The following is an 18,918-nucleotide window of genomic DNA, read 5'->3' as shown; positions in this document are numbered from 1 at the left end:
TATATATATATATATATATATATATATATATATATATATATATATATATATATATATATATATATTAGCTAAAAATATTTCCAAGAAGCAGGATGATGTGAAACGATTAATAACGTATTCTTAAATTAGGAGATAACATTAGTCATCATGTTTGCTGAACTCACACTTCAAAGTAAAATAATTTTTGATCCAGACTTTAGGTCAATTTTAAATTACTTGTGATTACTTTTAGATGCAATATAAAGTTAAAGCACTAATGTTCTTGGACATTAATAACACTGATATTTAACTATAAACATTCTTATTGTTTTTGTATATGCTTCGTGGCAGTGAAAGTGTTAAAGAACAAAATAATATTAATGAGTTACAGAGCGTGTACGTTATTTTTTATAGAATACAAAATCTTTTTTAAAATTATGAACACAGAGTCTTAATATATATTATATGCACTAAAATGCGTTTATCTAAAACTGCACCCAGTCCCCTTCATTATTGAGTATATCTTGACATCGTCAAGGTATGTTCTAAGCGAAATTTGCTGGAATGGAAACGTGAAAACGGCATCATTACAATGGATTAACCCTCACAGTTTCCCGACGCTAATCCTATTGAAGATATATGGGCAACCATGAAGATGAAGCTTCAGGAAGAACGAATTTTCGTTTATAATAATTGTCATATCAACTTTGCACAATATGGAAGACGTTATCCGGAAAATCTTGTTGAGAGTATGTCTTGATGCTGCCAAGGCATACTTAACAATGGAGAGGACTGGACGCACTAAATAAAAACGCATTTTAGTGCATTTAATTATACATTAAAACTGTGTTCATAATTTTGAAAAAATACTTTATATTATAGGAGAAACAGCGTAGATACATACTCTCTTGTGCTCCTGATTGTAGCACCAGTTTATTAGCCCACACAGGAAAGAACAATTCTATTGGTGCAACCGAATTTTCGGTTGCTCAGGGGCAGACAAAAATTTGGCTGTAGGAACAGAAAAATTATTTTATGAGGCTTTGTATAGTCAATGGTTCTCAATTGCCTCAACCGAGTTTTAATATCGTTGAATATTCAGATGAATATTTTCGGTTGCGACAGAAATATTGGTTTTCATAACAGAGGTATCGCTTCTGATCACTTAATTTTCAGTTGGTTCCTATTTGGTTGCACCAACTGAAATCTTTTTTCTTGTAGAGTATTGATACTTTTACTCTAATCCCTAATTTTATCAAAACTTTTTATTATTTTTGGGATATGTAAATAAACTTTTGAATATAAGTAATTATTTGGGGGAGAGGGAGGGGGATAGCGACGTTTGGCAGGAACGCGCGGCAGAAGCGAAACGCATACAACCGAATCCGTCGATACGGATTGCACTGCTCGTACTGTTCACACGAGAGCTGCCTCTCGCACATCGCAGCGCGATCCGTCGGTCACTCTCCCAAGATTACGATATTATCTGGCAAATTGGACGTTCCACGTGAATTTTCGAGCGTCACACTGCCGCGCCGTTAGGCGCGGCTGAAGTTCCAACGCTCCGACACAGTTCGACGAACTCGAAACAATGGGATTACAGCCCCGCGCTAATTTATGTACACGCGCGCTACCTCTACAGCGTGTACACACGATACTGTTCCGCCGAACGATGCAACTTCCAATAATTTCGTGAAATGGCAACAGATTTGGCACGATGCGCATCCCTCACGCATCGAACCCACATACTTTAACGCGGGCTCGCATTATATTCGCATAAAGCACAACGCTATACAGCGCTCATCTATCGCATCGGCGACGAGGGGGAGGGGAGGGGGAAGGGGGGTTCTATGCTTACAGCGACACGTGGCTCGCGCCACGATCAATCGATAATTGACACACGGAAGTAATATCACCGAAATTCCCGTAACGAAATCGCATTGCGCGCCCATGCAAGATAAAGAGACAGACAGACAAACAGGGGAAAGGAGAGAGAGAGAGAGAGAGAGAGAGAGAGAGAGAGAGAGAGAGGTGGGGCAGAAAGAGAGAAAGAGAATCGTTTGTTTCAAACTTTGCGCTCCGTTAAAACGGCACGGCTTATCGAGAATGCATTACAATAAATTCTCGTGTAAGCATAGCGAACCATGCGCGTTCGATATAGTGGCGAAACACTTCTCGTAAAATTCGAGTGATTCCACGGGAATAAAGTGCGCCGAACAGCGCCTCGTTGTAGCTTGTCCCCTCCCGCCCCTTCGCACCCGACACAACAAAGGGCTGCGAGTTTATACGTTCCCGGATATCTTTTCTGTGTTTTATCGGCGAATCTCCAAATCCGGAAACACTCTCTCTCGACTATACCCCTGCGAGATTCGAGCCGATGAAATCGCTCGTGCGCGCCATGACGAATTATGGCGAACTTACGGCGAAGAATGGAGGAGCGGGAGTGGCGCGCGTCGCGAAACGCAATGTTGACATACTCATTAACGTGTAATCGCGCTCGTCGATGTCGCGTTCCTATTATTATACAATCGTTCGGCTCGCAGTCGACATCCGGATCGAACGCACGCTAATCGCACGTGCGTAATCTTCGCGCACACGCGTACTTCGGATGTTCAGGATTGTCACGAGCGCGCCAGCACAAACGATGTTCGGGCGCGGCAATATACTAATGGTATGTACATAGAAATATAGAGAAACGAATATATACGCTGAGTATATTTACAATGAATTAACGGGTGCTTTAATGCAAAGCACCCCCTCTCGTCCCGCCCGGCCCCTTGCCCCGTCGCCCTCTTCCCCGGTCTACACCCCATTAGTTTAAACAGATACCCCGTACCACCGGCGCTCGCGCATCTGCACATCTACATAATCGGCGCCGGAGCATGCACCAAATTAAACTCCGCCGGTGAAAACTGAACCGCGCCATATAACGGTATCCGTGGGTTAAACGGAATGGATCGCATTACGATTTGATTGTCATTATATTGCTCTTTTCATGGAGCGCTCGCGCCATTCGCGCTCTCGCATTTTCGCGCTCACGCATTCGCGCTAATTCGCGACGCATTTACGGGCAGGAATAAATGCGCGCTCGCGACTCTTCCGGAGCGTACGTTTAAAAAAGTACGTACCTTTAGCGTCATTAGTTCAGTTCAGTCATTACGCTGAGAGAGAAATAAATGGTTAATCTCATTAAAACTACGGGGTTATTTTTCGACGCCAACTATATCTTTTCGTTGTTCTAACAAGAAAATAGTAGCAACAATAACCACACGAGGATATAATATTATTATTAATATATCAGGGGGATTAGATAATAATTAGTTAATCAGATAAAAATTAAGTTAAAAAGTTGATAACTTTTAATTTAACTTTGTTAATTTCTTAAACAAGTCACCTTAATCTAGTTGTTTTAAAATGCATTCGGTTTAATTTATTAACTTTCTTGATATGTAAATTAAGATAAAATTTATTGATATTAAAATCATTGCAAATTGTTTATAATGTATAAGAAAAACAAAAAAATATTAGTAAATTTTTTCTTTGTCTCTTTAAGTGATAGTATCCTTTTTCTGTGAGAGAGGAATAATATTTAAGAAATAAAAAATATTTATTCAGAGTGGGTAGCCTTTTTCTATAATAGCATATTTACTAATACTAACAAAATTTTTTTTAAATAAAAAAATATATATTTTTTTAAAAACTTAACTGTTTATAAAAGCAATTGTTTATTTAAAAAAATAGTTTAAATTTAAGTAAGTTTCTCACTCTCTCTTTTCCTCTCTTATTAACATTCAGCTAATAATTTTTTTTACTTTTTAGATAATTTTTTTCCTATCAGTGTACGAAATATTGAGTACAAAACAATCGATATTTTCTAATAAATAACTAGATTTTTATTATGCCACACAAATTTAATCTATGATTGAAAAGTTAATTATATAAAAAAGATATATTGCTTGGCATATAACATTAATAAACTTAATAAAATTATAAAATTTTAACTTGTAACTTTAATAAGCTTATTCAATGTTAACTTAACTTTTAATCAGGTTATGTTTTGTTTATATAACTTTTAACCTAATTAAGTTAATTTTATAAATCATTAGCTTATAGCTTTAAACTTTAAACTTTTAGTTTAAAAAACATAAATTTATCCAATCCTGCACAGTAACACTTACCATAAAAATAATTTTTCTGATTATAATTCTTTCATTCTTCCTGTCTCATCATTCTTTGTGTGATTATAGTCACAAATATCACACTCTCCTTCGAGTGAAGATTCAGCGAGTAAAGATCGAGTAAAGATCGAAGTTCAAAATCGTTCACTTACGCTAAAGTCTAATTTGTTTGACTACTCTAATGTAATTTAAGTATTTATGTAATACATTACTCTAATGTAATGTATTTAAATATTGTTCATAAATATTAATTGAATTGTCACTTACTCGAATAGGTCTCGGTCGGCATTTGATCACTTGGCACAGTGAAATTTCCTGTCGCGTTTGGTGGGCAACCATTGCGATTTTGCTGTGTACGTGAAGTATGCGTTGCGTGCAAAGACGGTCCACGTGGCGGTATTTCCGGCGGCGCGGGTTCCGGAGGGGAATCCCTCCCAGTATCTGGGAACACAAGTTATATTCGTTTTTATTCGGTCGAACATGATTCCGTATTGTAAGGGTCGTTGTGAGAGGAACGCTGAAAGTTCAACAAGGAACATTGAAAATATATTAGAATATAAATTATATTCAAATTTCTATTTGCGTGATGAATAACAGTTGCACAAAATCAACGATTTCATCGGTTCATTATTTGAGAAATCGTTTCATTAGTGATCATAGAAAAGTAATGCGAGAATAATTTTCCCCAACAAAATCGATCGCACGATTTGGGCAGGTCACGCTGTTTCTCAAATAACCAATTTGATTAATTTGTCAAATCCAAACGATCCGGTGTGTATATTGTGGATTGACTGAATGTATCAATGTAATTTCATCCATTTTACTGCGGTATCATTCTCTCTTACGTGGCATTCGTGAAATTCTAGTCTGCACGCGCTAGAAATGCCGCGAGCAATTAAGCGACATGAATAATTAGGCAGCTACTAATTACATTTTACGCGTGCAAATTCAAAGAATCCGTCTGCAATTATATGACGAAATTGATTAAGACAAAGAGGCAAAGGCAAGGAGAGCGATGACGTATAAAGAAAAGCTGAAAAGTGAGAAAGTAGAGAAATAGATGCATAGATATTAGGAGGAGTATGAAAGAGGGAGAAGAGAAAAGGTTTGGAATAGAAAGAGAAAAAGAAGAGATTTTGTGAAACAAGAGAAATATCGATGATAGGAGTAAGAATGAGAAAAGAAAGAGGAGAAAGTATTAGATAGCAAGTGGAGGAAAGTAGAGAAGAGCAAGGACAAAAAAGATATGAAAGGACAAGAAATATCAAAACATAGCGCACAGTATAAAAAAATAAGAATAACAAAAAAAAAGAATGAAAATAAGAATAAAGGAATAGAAGAGGAACAGAATAATATTAAATTTAGATTAAGTAATGGAATAAAGAGGTAAAGGTATTGAGACAAAAAGAAAAAAGATATAAGATATATGATTGGGCAGAGGAAACATGTTTTAAAAAGATGTATGAACTGGGGAAAATATGATAGAAGACAGAATGTGAGAGGAATTTTGAATGAGAATGCAGATGGAGAAAAATGGTTGAGAGAGTTGAAAAGGATGAGAGGAGAGAATGAGAGAGAGAGGGAGAGAGAAAGAGAGAAAGAGAGAGAGAGAATCGTAAAACAATCAGAAGTTGATTTGTATCCCGAAAAGTGCAAATAAAGACTATCACTGTTACAAGCGAAGATATATGCAAGGAAATGCCGGAATTATGGCGGAGCACTAATTAAGGTATTAACATCGCCTTGCAAAGCCAGACTATAAATGCGTATTAGAAACTATGAGAACTGTATGATGCATAATACGTTTTGTAGACAAATAAGGTAAAAGTGCCAATGTCTGGACGCAGCCTAACTCTGGACATTCTTATTGTTTTAGTCTTTAAATACGAGTATTTATACTTTCAACATAAAATACATGCAAGATAAATCATCTCTAACATAAAATACATACAAGATAAATCATCTCTAATGTTAAATTTTAAAATATTTCTGTTGATTTTATATTGGAAGGAAAATGTATAAGGAATAAATTATGTTTGAAGGATTTATTAACATTTATTTCTTCCAAACACACAATTAATTCCAGACACATTGTTCTTTAATATAAAAAAAGCGACAAAAATATTTTAGAATCTACATAGAAAAAATATTAAATATATAGATTTTTTTCTATATAAATTTTTCTATTTTATTGCATTAAGAGAAAAAATATTTATTCAGTAAATATTAATAACATGTTTACTTAAATCTCTAATTTCTTTTATTTTAATAGAATAAACGATTATTCTAGCAAAAAGTTAAAGTTTTAAAGAAATGTAAATTTTTTTTATTTAAAATATATCTTTTCTCAAAAAGATATATACATGTAAGTACACCAGAATAAATGAATATGTTATTAGTATCTATAAAATAAGTATTTTTTATTTCTAAAATATTTTTTTCAATATATGTTTTTATTGTTTGGAGAAAAAATAGACTGTCAGCAAAATCTATCTTACTATGCAAGATATAGTAAATATATTAATAATATATTTTACACATATATATACACGCACGCACGCACGCACGCACATACATACACTCCACATATATTTTCTTAAATATATAAATAGAAAATAAATAAATAAATATGAAATTAAAGAGTAGTATATTATTGTAAAATATCGACCTATATTATTCGGTTATAAAATTCTATAATAATTTTTTATTGTAAAATTCTCTCCGTGAAACACGCGCGTGTTAAGTAACTCTCTCACGCTATATATGTATATTCTACGTTGAAAGTTTAAATACCCGTATTTATAAAAATCAAGTCAATAAGAATGCTCAGGTCTACGTATATATACTCAGGCATTAATGTTTTTCCCTTCAAGTTACTTTCAAGTTGTTTTACATATATGTATGTGTTAACGGTGTGAATGTTCTCCAAAAATATTAGCGCCTAAAGATGATGGACCTTGTATTTGAGATAACGAAATGTTAAGCTAATTACGACGAGCTTTAAAGACGGTACTAAAAATATTCCATTTCTATCGGTATCCGACCGTTGTCGGTCCTTCAGGGCACAATGTTGCGAGCGAGCGTTCTTCCGCGTTGTTAAGTTACTTATAAAGTTGCTCAAACTTGAAAGGAACTCCTAAAGAATAATTAAAGTTATCTAAATGTAAAGAGAGCACGAAAGAACATCTACTAGCTACGTCGGGAGCAACAAAAATATTTGAATCCCTCCGCGAAGAGATTCGTGTCTTACGTCAGAGCACGTGAAACGTGATGGCGGTGACGAAAGTAATAAAAGGCTCTTGATTAATATGTATCGGGCATGATTCTGGAAAATGACGATATGCTGTAGTCTCCGTTTTGTGAACTTTCAACGTTCCACGTTACTTAACGGTGACCAGTTAGAGAAGAATTAGCCGAAACAACCGACGGTGACGCAATAGACCGATACCATGTTGAACATACATACATAATTGGAGCAATGTATAACCATTAAAGGTTGTTAATGTTACAGAACACATTATTGTAAATCAAGTTTAACTGCAATACAGTGGTCTATCGCGCTTTCGTGAAGCTACATAACTTGGTTGCGGTAACTCGGATGTGGGATAATGGAATTTCGGTCCCTGGCCCTGCAGATTAAAATCTATTAAGCGCTAGTCGTTATAACTTATGTGTGTATGTTATAAATGTCAGGACAATTACTCACCGACCGTACAGCGAACGTTGTTAAATGTAACGTCTTACGGTCGTTGACGCTTCTTTGTATCAACAAACAGACGGCTAAGGGCCTATTCTCGATATAAGTGAATTGATAACTCTTGGTGCAAGAACAGTATGAAACATTAGATAAAATTCGCCGAAATATTCGTCGCTTTTCTATTAAATTTACTTTAAGTAGAAAGTTGCAAATTTGAGTATTAAAAAGGAATCAGGAAGACCTCGTTAGTCGTTTGAAAAGCTACCTAGTTGATGCCAGCAAATTTTGCTCATTAAAGTTATTAATACTTTATAATAGGATAATTTCGTCCTTCGTTTCACTTGACAAATAGTTTATACCAATCTGATATGTATACATAGAATACATAATCGCCACAAAATTAGGAAACTTTAAGGAAATGGTTTATCTCGTATTTATTAGTAACACGCTTATTGTATCACGCCGTGTTATAATATTTATAACAATGACAAATAAGATGTAAAATTTACAGAATATAAACGGCACAACATGCTATTAATGGCATAACATAACATTACACCTTCCTACGGATTGCCTACATACCTGTAAAGTAAATAGGCCTGAGCAGACCTGTGCGTCGGGGAATGTGCAAAGAGAAAAGTGCATTAGTGCAACGGGCTTGGCATATGCGTGTGTGAAAATCCCAACGAAGGATTGCATCATGCGGATGAAATGTGTGGGAAATGATGCGGATGACTATTTACATTACTGTACTGGCTTATAATAAGCAAATACGCGCGCATGAGACCCGTCGCGGGATGTTTTAAGAGGCTCGTACTCTTTAAATTTTCCTAAAGCATAGTTTATAATGAGAGTAAAATGTGGTTATAAAAATTAAGAGTAAAAAATTGATCAAACATAGTCAATTATTCTTCTTACATTCGACTGTGATTAGTCAATTTCTTATTTTTACTTCTTACAGCCAAACTTTACTCCCATTGTAGATGATTCTTAATACCTGTGGACGTCTGAAAAAATAAGCTGTATTCAGAAACTTTTTTCTGGAGAAATTCTATAACGTATCGAATCCTAACTTGCCACATTTATTATGTAAGCATAAATCAATATAAATCGGGTATATAAATCAGGAATATCAAGATATAACGATTGTTCTCAGATATATCGTACTCTCTAAATTTTTCGGAATGAAATTTTATTTAAAAAGTAGAGTGACACTGCGAGTGACTCTTAATTTATATAAAATAAATTTTTCACTCTGAATTGTCAAGTGAATATTTTCATTCGAAATTGAAGAATGAATCGGATAAATTGTTACAGAAACATATTCATTCATATGAATTTAGAATCTACACTAAATTTGAGTAAAACATTCACTCTTGCAATTTTAAGTGGCAGTATTTTTAGTATCACTTTGAGTGAAAATACTGTCACTTTTCATTTGTTTCGAGTGAGATTCTGTTTCAAGAACTTTGAAAAGTACGTACAACTTGATCGTACAACATAGTTTATTTCTAAACCATGTTTTCAACATTGATGTACAAGATTTCTCAAAGACTGTTGAACCAATTGATTTCATACTTTCCACATATCTTCAATACATATGTATCTAAGATGCATAACTCGGATTTTACGAGAAATTGAAAATTAACAGATTAGCATTAATGCAAAACTGCGTTTGATGCAAAGTTGCATTTTTCTCAACGAAACATATAATATTAGTTGCAAGGTATAGAGTTACAATTAATGGTGATTTACAACAGGTAATAATCACTTTAAGTTGTTGATTAACGATCTTCGTCGATAATTACACGTCTTATATGAATTACTTAACGCTGTTGGCAAAGCGGGCTCCAAATATAGCGTGCAAAGTGCTGTTCCGTGACTGATTGGATAAATTTACGCGGAAAACGATATCACAGGTGTATATCAGGACACGGATCGAACGAAATGACATCGAAGCTCCATGCATTGGTCACGAACGCGAAACTCGCGATAACGCGAAATCCATCACAATTCGTTTCCGTTTTCTGACCGATTAACGGCGCAACGATTCACACTCGCGGGTACTATTCGGACTTTCGGCAATTTTCGGCGTTATCACTTGGCCGGATTGCGAGGCAGAGGGAGGAGGGGAGGGGAGGCGTCGGAGGGACGGAGGTCTAATTAATCGCAGAGATTATGAACGCGGTAGGAATTATTTCTGTGTAGTCACGTGGCCGTAACGCCGATATTTTCCGTAATAAGCAGTAATAATCACTTAATTAAACTGGATCGTGAAACGCGCAATGCGTAGCTGTCAGCGCCAGCCGCGTTCGTCGCGTATCTTGGACAACTTTACCGTCGAAATATACATTCGTTTCAGTTATTGAACAATTTGCCGGCACCGTACGAGTGCTCGGAACACCTGTAACGTTCAATTACAAAGTCGATATCGCATCGACAACGAGCTGGAAAAATCTCGGCGTCGCGTTGCGCCGCGCTCTGCTAGCTACTACAGGGGTCCTCTCCACCCCTTTGAGCGTGTTTCTCTTTGCGAGACTTATGCGCTTTATAGCGGTGCGAGCCGCGGAATACATTTCGCTTTTCGCGATGGTTACACCGTACGCTACATACGTACGCGACACATGATGCAGTACCGTATTAAAGCCCGGCTAAGGTACATATTTGAGGAAGGTTCTTCTGAAATTGCGGGCCACACGTATAACACGCTAAATTGGTGCTGCGTACCGCCCGGTGAAAAAGTTAAAACCGGTTAAACTTAATCCCCCTTGCGCTGCCTCGCCGCAAAATCGCGGGATGTGAGTGAAATTGCCAGCGGATGTGTCGACGATCGATGACGGGCGCGACTCGTATCGTGTATATTCGACAAGTGTCTTCGATACAAGTTTCATTTATCGTGTTTCCGCGATAATCAGTTGACGATCCGAGGATGGCCGCCGGAAGAACAGGCGTCGCGTGGATTATCGTGAAAATTCTAACACGACTCGTCGCGCTGAATATGTAAATTTGTCAGCACAGCTAATTAAACGCAGCAAGGATACAAGATAACGCTACCCACGCGAAGGTTAGATCAATACGATGCTAGCCAATTATGGCTAATACTGGTACATCATTGACCGGTGGTCAGACCGCGTTACTACCTCTCGTAAAGCACAGCGTTTACATAACGCGCAAAATAAATCATGCAGTTTCTGGTGGCGATAACGCACTGCAATCTAATTCTGCGAAATGATGAACACGATATAACTCCATAATATAGATTTCACTATTTACATAACGCGGCTTATTTCCCACGGCCGAATTTGCATTTATCACGGTCGAAGCAAAATTCGTTCGGCCATTTGCAAATTTCACGAAAAACATTCTCTTGGCGAAACATGACATTTTCCTTGCTTTCGCGCACGGTATTCGTGGAGCTCAGGCGACTTGTCGATCCGCAGAGGCGGTAATTACTTCTGTTACGTGAAAATTGTACACGGGTGAAGCAGTTGAGCCACACATAAATCTGGTTGTGTCAACCAGACTCAATAGTGAATTAATTATGCGCTGGCTACAACCACAGAACAATTGCGGAATCACAGTAACGACATCTTGTTGCTCCAACCAGAGTTGGTCAACTATCCATAGTAAACGTCACTCCAATCGATTTCTGGCTGCCACAAACCAGAAATCGTGCGCAACTACATTGATGTACCAAAGTAATTGAGTCATATCAAGCATAGACATTATCATCACACAAAAATGACCAAAGTATATTGCAGCTATATTGCTCACAACTAAATACTCCTAGTTATGTACACCATATCGTTTTCTTTTCATATAGTAAATAAGTGTCAGGCGCATATGGTGCATTACTGTACACATACGTGTACACAATCCGATATAATAGCCCTAATTAACATGTTATAACCATAATTCCAAACGAACTTTCAAATTACACGCAATACATCTATATATTCATGCATCATAACTGTTGATTATTTCGAGGAAGCGATTTCGTACACACATGTGCACACGCAGTGCGATTAATCGAGAAATATGCTTTTGTAAAATGTCAAGGCTATTATCTTGGATTGCGTACATTCAGACGATTAAAACTTGCAACACTTTTTTTCTGTAGCGCATCTCGCATTCAATAAGATAGTTTAGTTTCTAACTGACTATCAAAAAGCCTTTCTTTTGTCTTATATGTATATCTGTTTGTATGTTCCTCCATAATTTGAGAACCGTTAAAGATATTGAGATGAAGCTTTTTGCAGTATTTTGTATATTTTTCAATATATTATTTACATAATTCTTAGATTGATGCCATTACCCAAGCTTATCTACATGATTTGAAAATTGGATAATTCCATTATTTTTTTGAAAATATCTCTCTCTCTCTCCCTCTCTCTCTCTCTCTCTGCGGGAACATGTAAAAATGCAAAACGAAATTTTTATTTTTAATCGATTTCCAATAAACAGTTTTTTGAATCAACTTTAAAAACAAACTTTTAGTAAATTATTAGAAAATACGAAATAAAAAACTTTTAATCAAAATAAATTGCTTTCCAAAATTTCAAAAAACCTAAAAATTATAAAATATAATCTCGATTCAATATTCCTATGTACCTATAATTCTATTTTCTAATATTCTAATAATAGGAGTCAACACGGTAAAAATAACTAACTATGCGACTATAGCAAGATAATAGAAAAAGTTATTATTATTGACTGATAAATAAAGTTTTCCCGCCAACTTCTAATATTATTAGAATATTAGGATAGGATTGTAGGTATATCGAGAGATATTGAGGGATATTGAAGGATATTGAGGGATTGAGGAATATTGAGTCAAAATTATTTTATGCTTGTTAGGACTTTTGAAATTTTCAAAGGTGATTAATTTTTGTTAAAAAAATTTGTAATAATTTTGAAGATACACACATATATATATATGGACAGATATATTTTACTATTGGGCATGGAATGTGTTGCAAGAATCATTGAGTAAAAGTGTTGCAATCCCTTTAATCATCTGACTGTACCACTGAAAATCGTAGTCGCTGAATGTCAAAGCATATATAGGATGCCTAATGATAGAAAAAGACATTCGTGTAATGTAGATTTAGTCAAACTAAATCAGAAGATTGGTGAATTACGCGTAATCATTCGCCAAACTCTTTTAATTAATAATTGAAAAATCCACGTGGTTATTTACAAAATGATAAACGGAAAGAAAATATTTCACTGCCTAATCATGAAGATATTTCACAGTTAATCATAATTTATTGAAATTCTATTTCCTGTTGAAACTAAAAATTTGCTGCTGCAACTAAAACTTTCATTACTGTTGTAATTACATCCACATTCTCTATAATTGGAGAGAAAATTTATGTGATTTCAAATTAAATAGATATTGCGTTAAAAGTTGCTGTTGTTATATGCTCATCTACACAATCCTTATAGTCCTTATAAGTATAATAAGAGATAAGTGTATCCCATAAGAGCATGACATTTTAGAGAGATCTTGAGAATTTGATAAACAGAAATATCCTTTGCTATCTAATATAGCACATATCTCAATTATGTTTGAAATTCGTCTCTCTACAGGCGACTTTCAGTGCCGCGTATTTGAAGCGTTACGAAGCAGTATTTTTGTGTTCTCACCCCAATGGTCCCAAAGTATCTTTCACAGCTAGTGCCAAGTATATAAAAAGATGAAGACAGTTTGTAGAAAAATGGGTGACACGGTATGAGGACACTGGAACTGTCGACGATCTGCCAGAACACGGTAAAGCGCGACTCTCAGCATCGCAAGAGGATAAAGCTATTATTCGCATGTTCGAGCAAAATCCTTTGCTAACTTTGAGACAAGCTCAAAAGAGGCTAGCCAAAAGGAGAATGAAGATTGGTTTAATGACCATCCATTTGAAAGAAACGAAACTTGTTCGGCAAAGTACACATGAGAAACTATTGCTTAGTAAAAAGCACATTGAAAAACAATTGAAATTGGCGAGGTCAAACATCGACTACGATTGAAGCGAAATTATATTTTCTGATGAGGCGTTCTTTTGGGCATGAGTAAGGTAAACGTACCGAATTACATCACTCTAAGCAAAGATTAATTTTTAAGAGATTATTAAAAAAAAATAAAGTAGTACTAGAACTAGAAAATAATAGTAGTAGTACTAGAAAATAAAGTAGTACTACAAGAACTAAGTGTAAACTGCAAATGTCCTGAATTATGCCCACTGAAATTGTTGGATGTCTCGATTTATGCCACTAATATGTTCTAAATGATGCCTGATCTGTTTTCAGTATAAATAATTATAGTAAAGGATATAAAATTTTTACACCTGTTATCTATTCAAATATATTTATTATTAATTATTCGTAAATAATTTAAAACTTAAATAAAACAAAATAATTAAAAACTTTATTTTGACAATTATTAGTAATAAACTAATAAAATTAAATAACATAATACTGAATTATAATTTTTGTTATTTATATGAAAAAACATGAAAAAAATATATATATTTATATATATTATGTAAATAAATATATATATATATATATTTTTTTTTTTAGAATATAATTTCAATTTTATTTTAAATTTTACCTATTACATAATTGTGTGTAAATATTAATGAATGAAATTAATATATTTATATACAACTTTTCTATTTTAAAATAGGGAATTAATGCGACTATTGCCTACATTATTTACAGTTATTAATTTTATAAATCATTAAAGATTTTATGTACCTTATAAGCATATTAACTCCTACTAATTTGTTTTAAAATATTATTACACATCTATGGTGGTTTTGTATACATGATGATTTTTACGTGCACATAAATCCGCTATCTCTATTATATTATACAAAAACCAATTGTATAATATTTTACTATTTTATTGTCTTTCAATTCAATACAATTTATGTTAACTATACAAAATTAAAACATTTTATATTTCAACCCAAAAATATCTCATTTTATCATTCTACAGGTTATATTATCGTAGTAGATATTAAAGAACAAATTCAGTCGTAGATAGTCAAAAGTGCCGGATTCTCGATATGAGCTTTTGAAACTGCCTTTCACGGAAAATAACGTTATATTTTCATATACTTTGACGGAGCTATTTGATATACTTTCACGATTGCTTTCTTTAACACTTTTAATCAGCTGTGTTTTATTACGCGCACGAAATAAATTAAGGTGGCGCTATTCAGGTCAGTGGCGTCATTCGATACTTTTACCTTACGTGTGTGAAGCGTGCTTGGTCTGCAAGTGATCGCCGATTGTACACTGTTAAGTAACCAGTAAAAATTCATGTTTGAGGGTGCTTTAATATTCGAGCGATTGGAGCTTTAATCCTCTTTACAAAAAATTCCAATGCACAGAGCATGATAAAGATTTATCAGCAAGATTCGTTGAAGTCTGCCAAGAAGTAATTTGGAAAAGAAACAGCCAATTGGATACTCCAAAAAGATAACGATCCCAATCATCGAAATCGTCTGTACACAGCGTGGAAAGAGAAAAATGATATAATGCTTTTAACTAACCTGCATAATCACCGAATGCGAATCTGATTAAAAATATTTGGGATCTTATGAAGAAAAAGCTTCAAGGAAAACGTATATTCACTGCCAAACAATTATTACTAGATCTTCGATCTGGCATTTCTGATATTCGCTTTCTATCGAGTATACTGACAAATTAATCGAAAGCATACCCAAATGGTGCTAAGTAATAATCGACAACAATAAAGAACTATCTATTAGCTAATTGCGTAAGAGTACTTTTTTATCAATTTTTTTAATTGTAGTGATTCTTCTTGCAGATATGAGCGCCATTTTTCACAGATAATGTTTAATTAGTATATCTTTGTATCATAGTTGCCTCAACCAGAGGAATATTGCTGTCTCTCTATTGTGGTCTGCAGAACAAATACTATGATTAAGAGATCTATAGGGTTTGGTTTCGGGCAATACTACACTGAGAGAACTGTTCAAACGTATGAGAGTACGTATAGACAGGCAGCAAAGAGGACCAGTTCCAGAATATTATAGTTATGTATACAACGATTTTGTATACATGGCCGAAAAGTAACATTAATACTTCCTCATAGCAACCATATTTAGCCAAATGATATTTAGCCTTCGTGTAGCTAAAAATACACCTACTGGAGACTATATTTTTAGGTATCCATATGTTACAATGAGATTTAACTATCACACACAGATTTTTGCTGTAAGTTAAGTTTCTGTTCAGCTTGACCTAACACGAGCGTTTCCCCAGCTATCATCAGACTGTATGCCTATCTGCGTACGTACACCTATTTGACGTTAGTGCAGTATCTAATTTGACGCATTACCGAAAGCAATAGAGCGTCGCCGGCGGTATGTCTTGGCCAATCGTTGCGGGCCAATTATGTAGTGAGCCAGCGCATCACCGACACCGAGTTCAACCGAGTTATCCCTCATCCGCGGGCGGCGAGAAGGGTTAGTCAGACAGTGCAAGGGGATGCAAGGTAGCCGACAGTGACTTGATGCGGTTAGCGATTCGCGCCTGTAATTCGATTTGCCGGTCTAACGCCTCCGCCGCGCCGGGGAGTACACGTTCATGTAAATACGAATTATTTGCCGAGCTATACCGGCGCGGTATTGCCGCGATGGTGCTGTCCGATGACCAGTCTGACGAATCGTTCCGGCTTAGCTCCTTCCGGACCAAACAGTCTAATAAACCGAGTTAGCATTCGTGAATGCTTCGTCCGGACTGTCTCGTACAATTTCTGCGGGCCGCTTCCGCCTTCGTTCGCGACAGTCGCGCAAAATTTCAGCCGCACGCCGCCCCGATTCATTTATACACTATTGATAAATCCGCGAGACGTAATGTCTTTAGAGCTTCCGTTATGTTCTCGGCTTTTTCGGATATCGTCGCTCGCGTATGTTTCAGCAGGGAGTAATATACTTTTACACACGGAAAAAAAGATTTGGTTGAATTAACCAAATATCTGGCCGAAAATGAACGGTCCAGAAATTCCGATTGAAGTAACCCGAATTCTGTTTAAGTTAACAAGATTTTTGGTAGACTAATCAAACATGTCTGGTTATTTAACTAGACATGTCTGGTTAAATAACCAGACATGTTTGGTTAATCTATCAAAAAATCTTGTTAACCTAAACAAAATTCGGGTTACTTCAATCGGAATTTCTGGATCATATTCGACTAGATATTTGGTTAATTCAACCACATTTTTTTTTTCCGTGCAACGTGTGTGAAATAAACGTATATTTATATCGCCTAATTTTTAAGATATTTTGATCGTTAAGCATCGTTTTTTTCAGTGACATATTTCAGCAGGCCACTCATAAATTTATTATTTATCAAACGGAATTACGTTTCTATACATTTACATCGTTATCTAAGTAATTAATATTAACTTGAAATAAAATAAATGCACAGAATATCCGATAATTCGTTATGTAGCTGTGATGTGCAGCTAGAACGTATCAAACTGAACACAAAATTCCTCTATTATTTCGCAAAAAAGCATATAACATTTTGAATTATTAATTAATAAAGAGATTTGTGAATAATATTACGTGCGTAGATGATGTAATGAGCTGTGATGACGATCTTTGCCATCGTGTGCTTGTATATTATGTTAAACTAAACAAAAAGTCATATACATTGTCATATGCATTGTGTCATATACATAGTTATATGCATTGTGTCATATACATAGTTATATGCATTGTGTCATATACATAGACTAAATAAAAAAGTCATAACATCAATGTTGGTCTCTCCGGTCGGTTCTCATCGCGGACACTGCGCCTACCATCCGTAAATCTCTGTCATCCATAAATCCGCGACATCCACTCGTACATCTTACATTAGCTCAAACAACTGTCTCCATACTGAGCTACCATCGTACGATAAATTTTACTTGCTTTCACACTTTCCGACCGAAGAATGTATAACAGCTCGCTGCTCCTCGACGGTGCACTCTGACAGTGGAGTGGCCATCTTCGATACACTGCGCATGCACGGGTAGCAGGATTGCCAACATGAGTATGTAATACATATGCTCAGATAACTGCTATGTAATATCATTCAGCAAATTTCGGAGAAACATCGATTTCGTGTCCATTATACCGAAATTGCCTTTAATTAATGACTTTCCCTCGTACACGCACACGATAACAAACATCGCTGTCATCTACCGTATCGCGTGTGATCATTCACCAATCTTCTTTGATTATTAGCTTGAAATTTTACGTGTGAATTGTTTACGAAGTGGTAGAGAAATTCTGTGTTCAGTTCGCTGAGTTCTACCTATGCATAGCGGTTGCGTAATTTATTGTCAGGCATCCTGTATACACACAATATTACAAATACGAAAATAATTTTATCTTTTTTATATTTTCTTCAGATTATTTTTATCTATTTATATAAATATTTAAATATTTAAATATTTAAATATATAAATCTATTTATATAAATATTTAAATATTTAAATATTTAAATATATAAATATTTAAATATTTAAATATTTAAATATATAAATCTATTTATATAAATATTTAAATATTTAAATATTTAAATATATAAATATTTAAATATTTAAATATTTAAATATATAAATCTATTTATATAAATATTTAAATATTTAAATATTTAAATATATAAATATTTAAATATTTAAATATTTAAATATATAAATCTATTTATATAAATATTTAAATATTTAAATATTTAAATATATAAATATTTAAATATTTAAATATTTAAATATATAAATCTATTTATATAAATATTTAAATATTTAAATATTTAAATATATAAATATTTAAATATTTAAATATTTAAATATATAAATCTATTTATATAAATATTTAAATATTTAAATATTTAAATATATAAATATTTAAATATTTAAATATTTAAATATATAAATCTATTTATATAAATATTTAAATATTTAAATATTTAAATATATAAATATTTAAATATTTAAATATTTAAATATATAAATCTATTTATATAAATATTTAAATATTTAAATAT

General features: G+C 34.2%; 1 protein-coding gene across 3 annotated transcripts in view; it reads right to left on the bottom strand.

Annotated features, from left to right (window-relative positions):
* Positions 1 to 3,751: 3,751 nt before the first annotated feature.
* The window catches only part of LOC116845687 (abl interactor 1-like), a 556,408-nt gene continuing 541,241 nt past the window's right edge, over positions 3,752 to 18,918 (bottom strand). For 2 of the 3 annotated variants that reach the window (XM_032818689.1, XM_032818690.1), the window contains 2 exons: positions 8,437 to 8,463; positions 3,752 to 4,598 (listed from right to left, as the gene is read on the bottom strand). In XM_032818689.1, coding sequence (XP_032674580.1) covers positions 4,417 to 4,598; positions 8,437 to 8,463 — 209 coding nt within the window. In that variant the 3' untranslated portion in view covers positions 3,752 to 4,416. The remainder of the gene's footprint in view (positions 4,599 to 8,436; positions 8,464 to 18,918) is intronic. The other variant, XM_032818691.1, reaches the window with a different exon arrangement.

Source organism: Odontomachus brunneus, unplaced genomic scaffold, assembly GCF_010583005.1.
Source record: "Odontomachus brunneus isolate Ranch 3 - 2012 unplaced genomic scaffold, Obru_v1 Obru_scaffold_056, whole genome shotgun sequence".
NCBI classification, from domain to species: domain Eukaryota; kingdom Metazoa; phylum Arthropoda; class Insecta; order Hymenoptera; family Formicidae; genus Odontomachus; species Odontomachus brunneus.
Note: the sequence above shows the minus strand (reverse complement) of the source record. Positions and strands in the feature narration are given on the sequence as shown.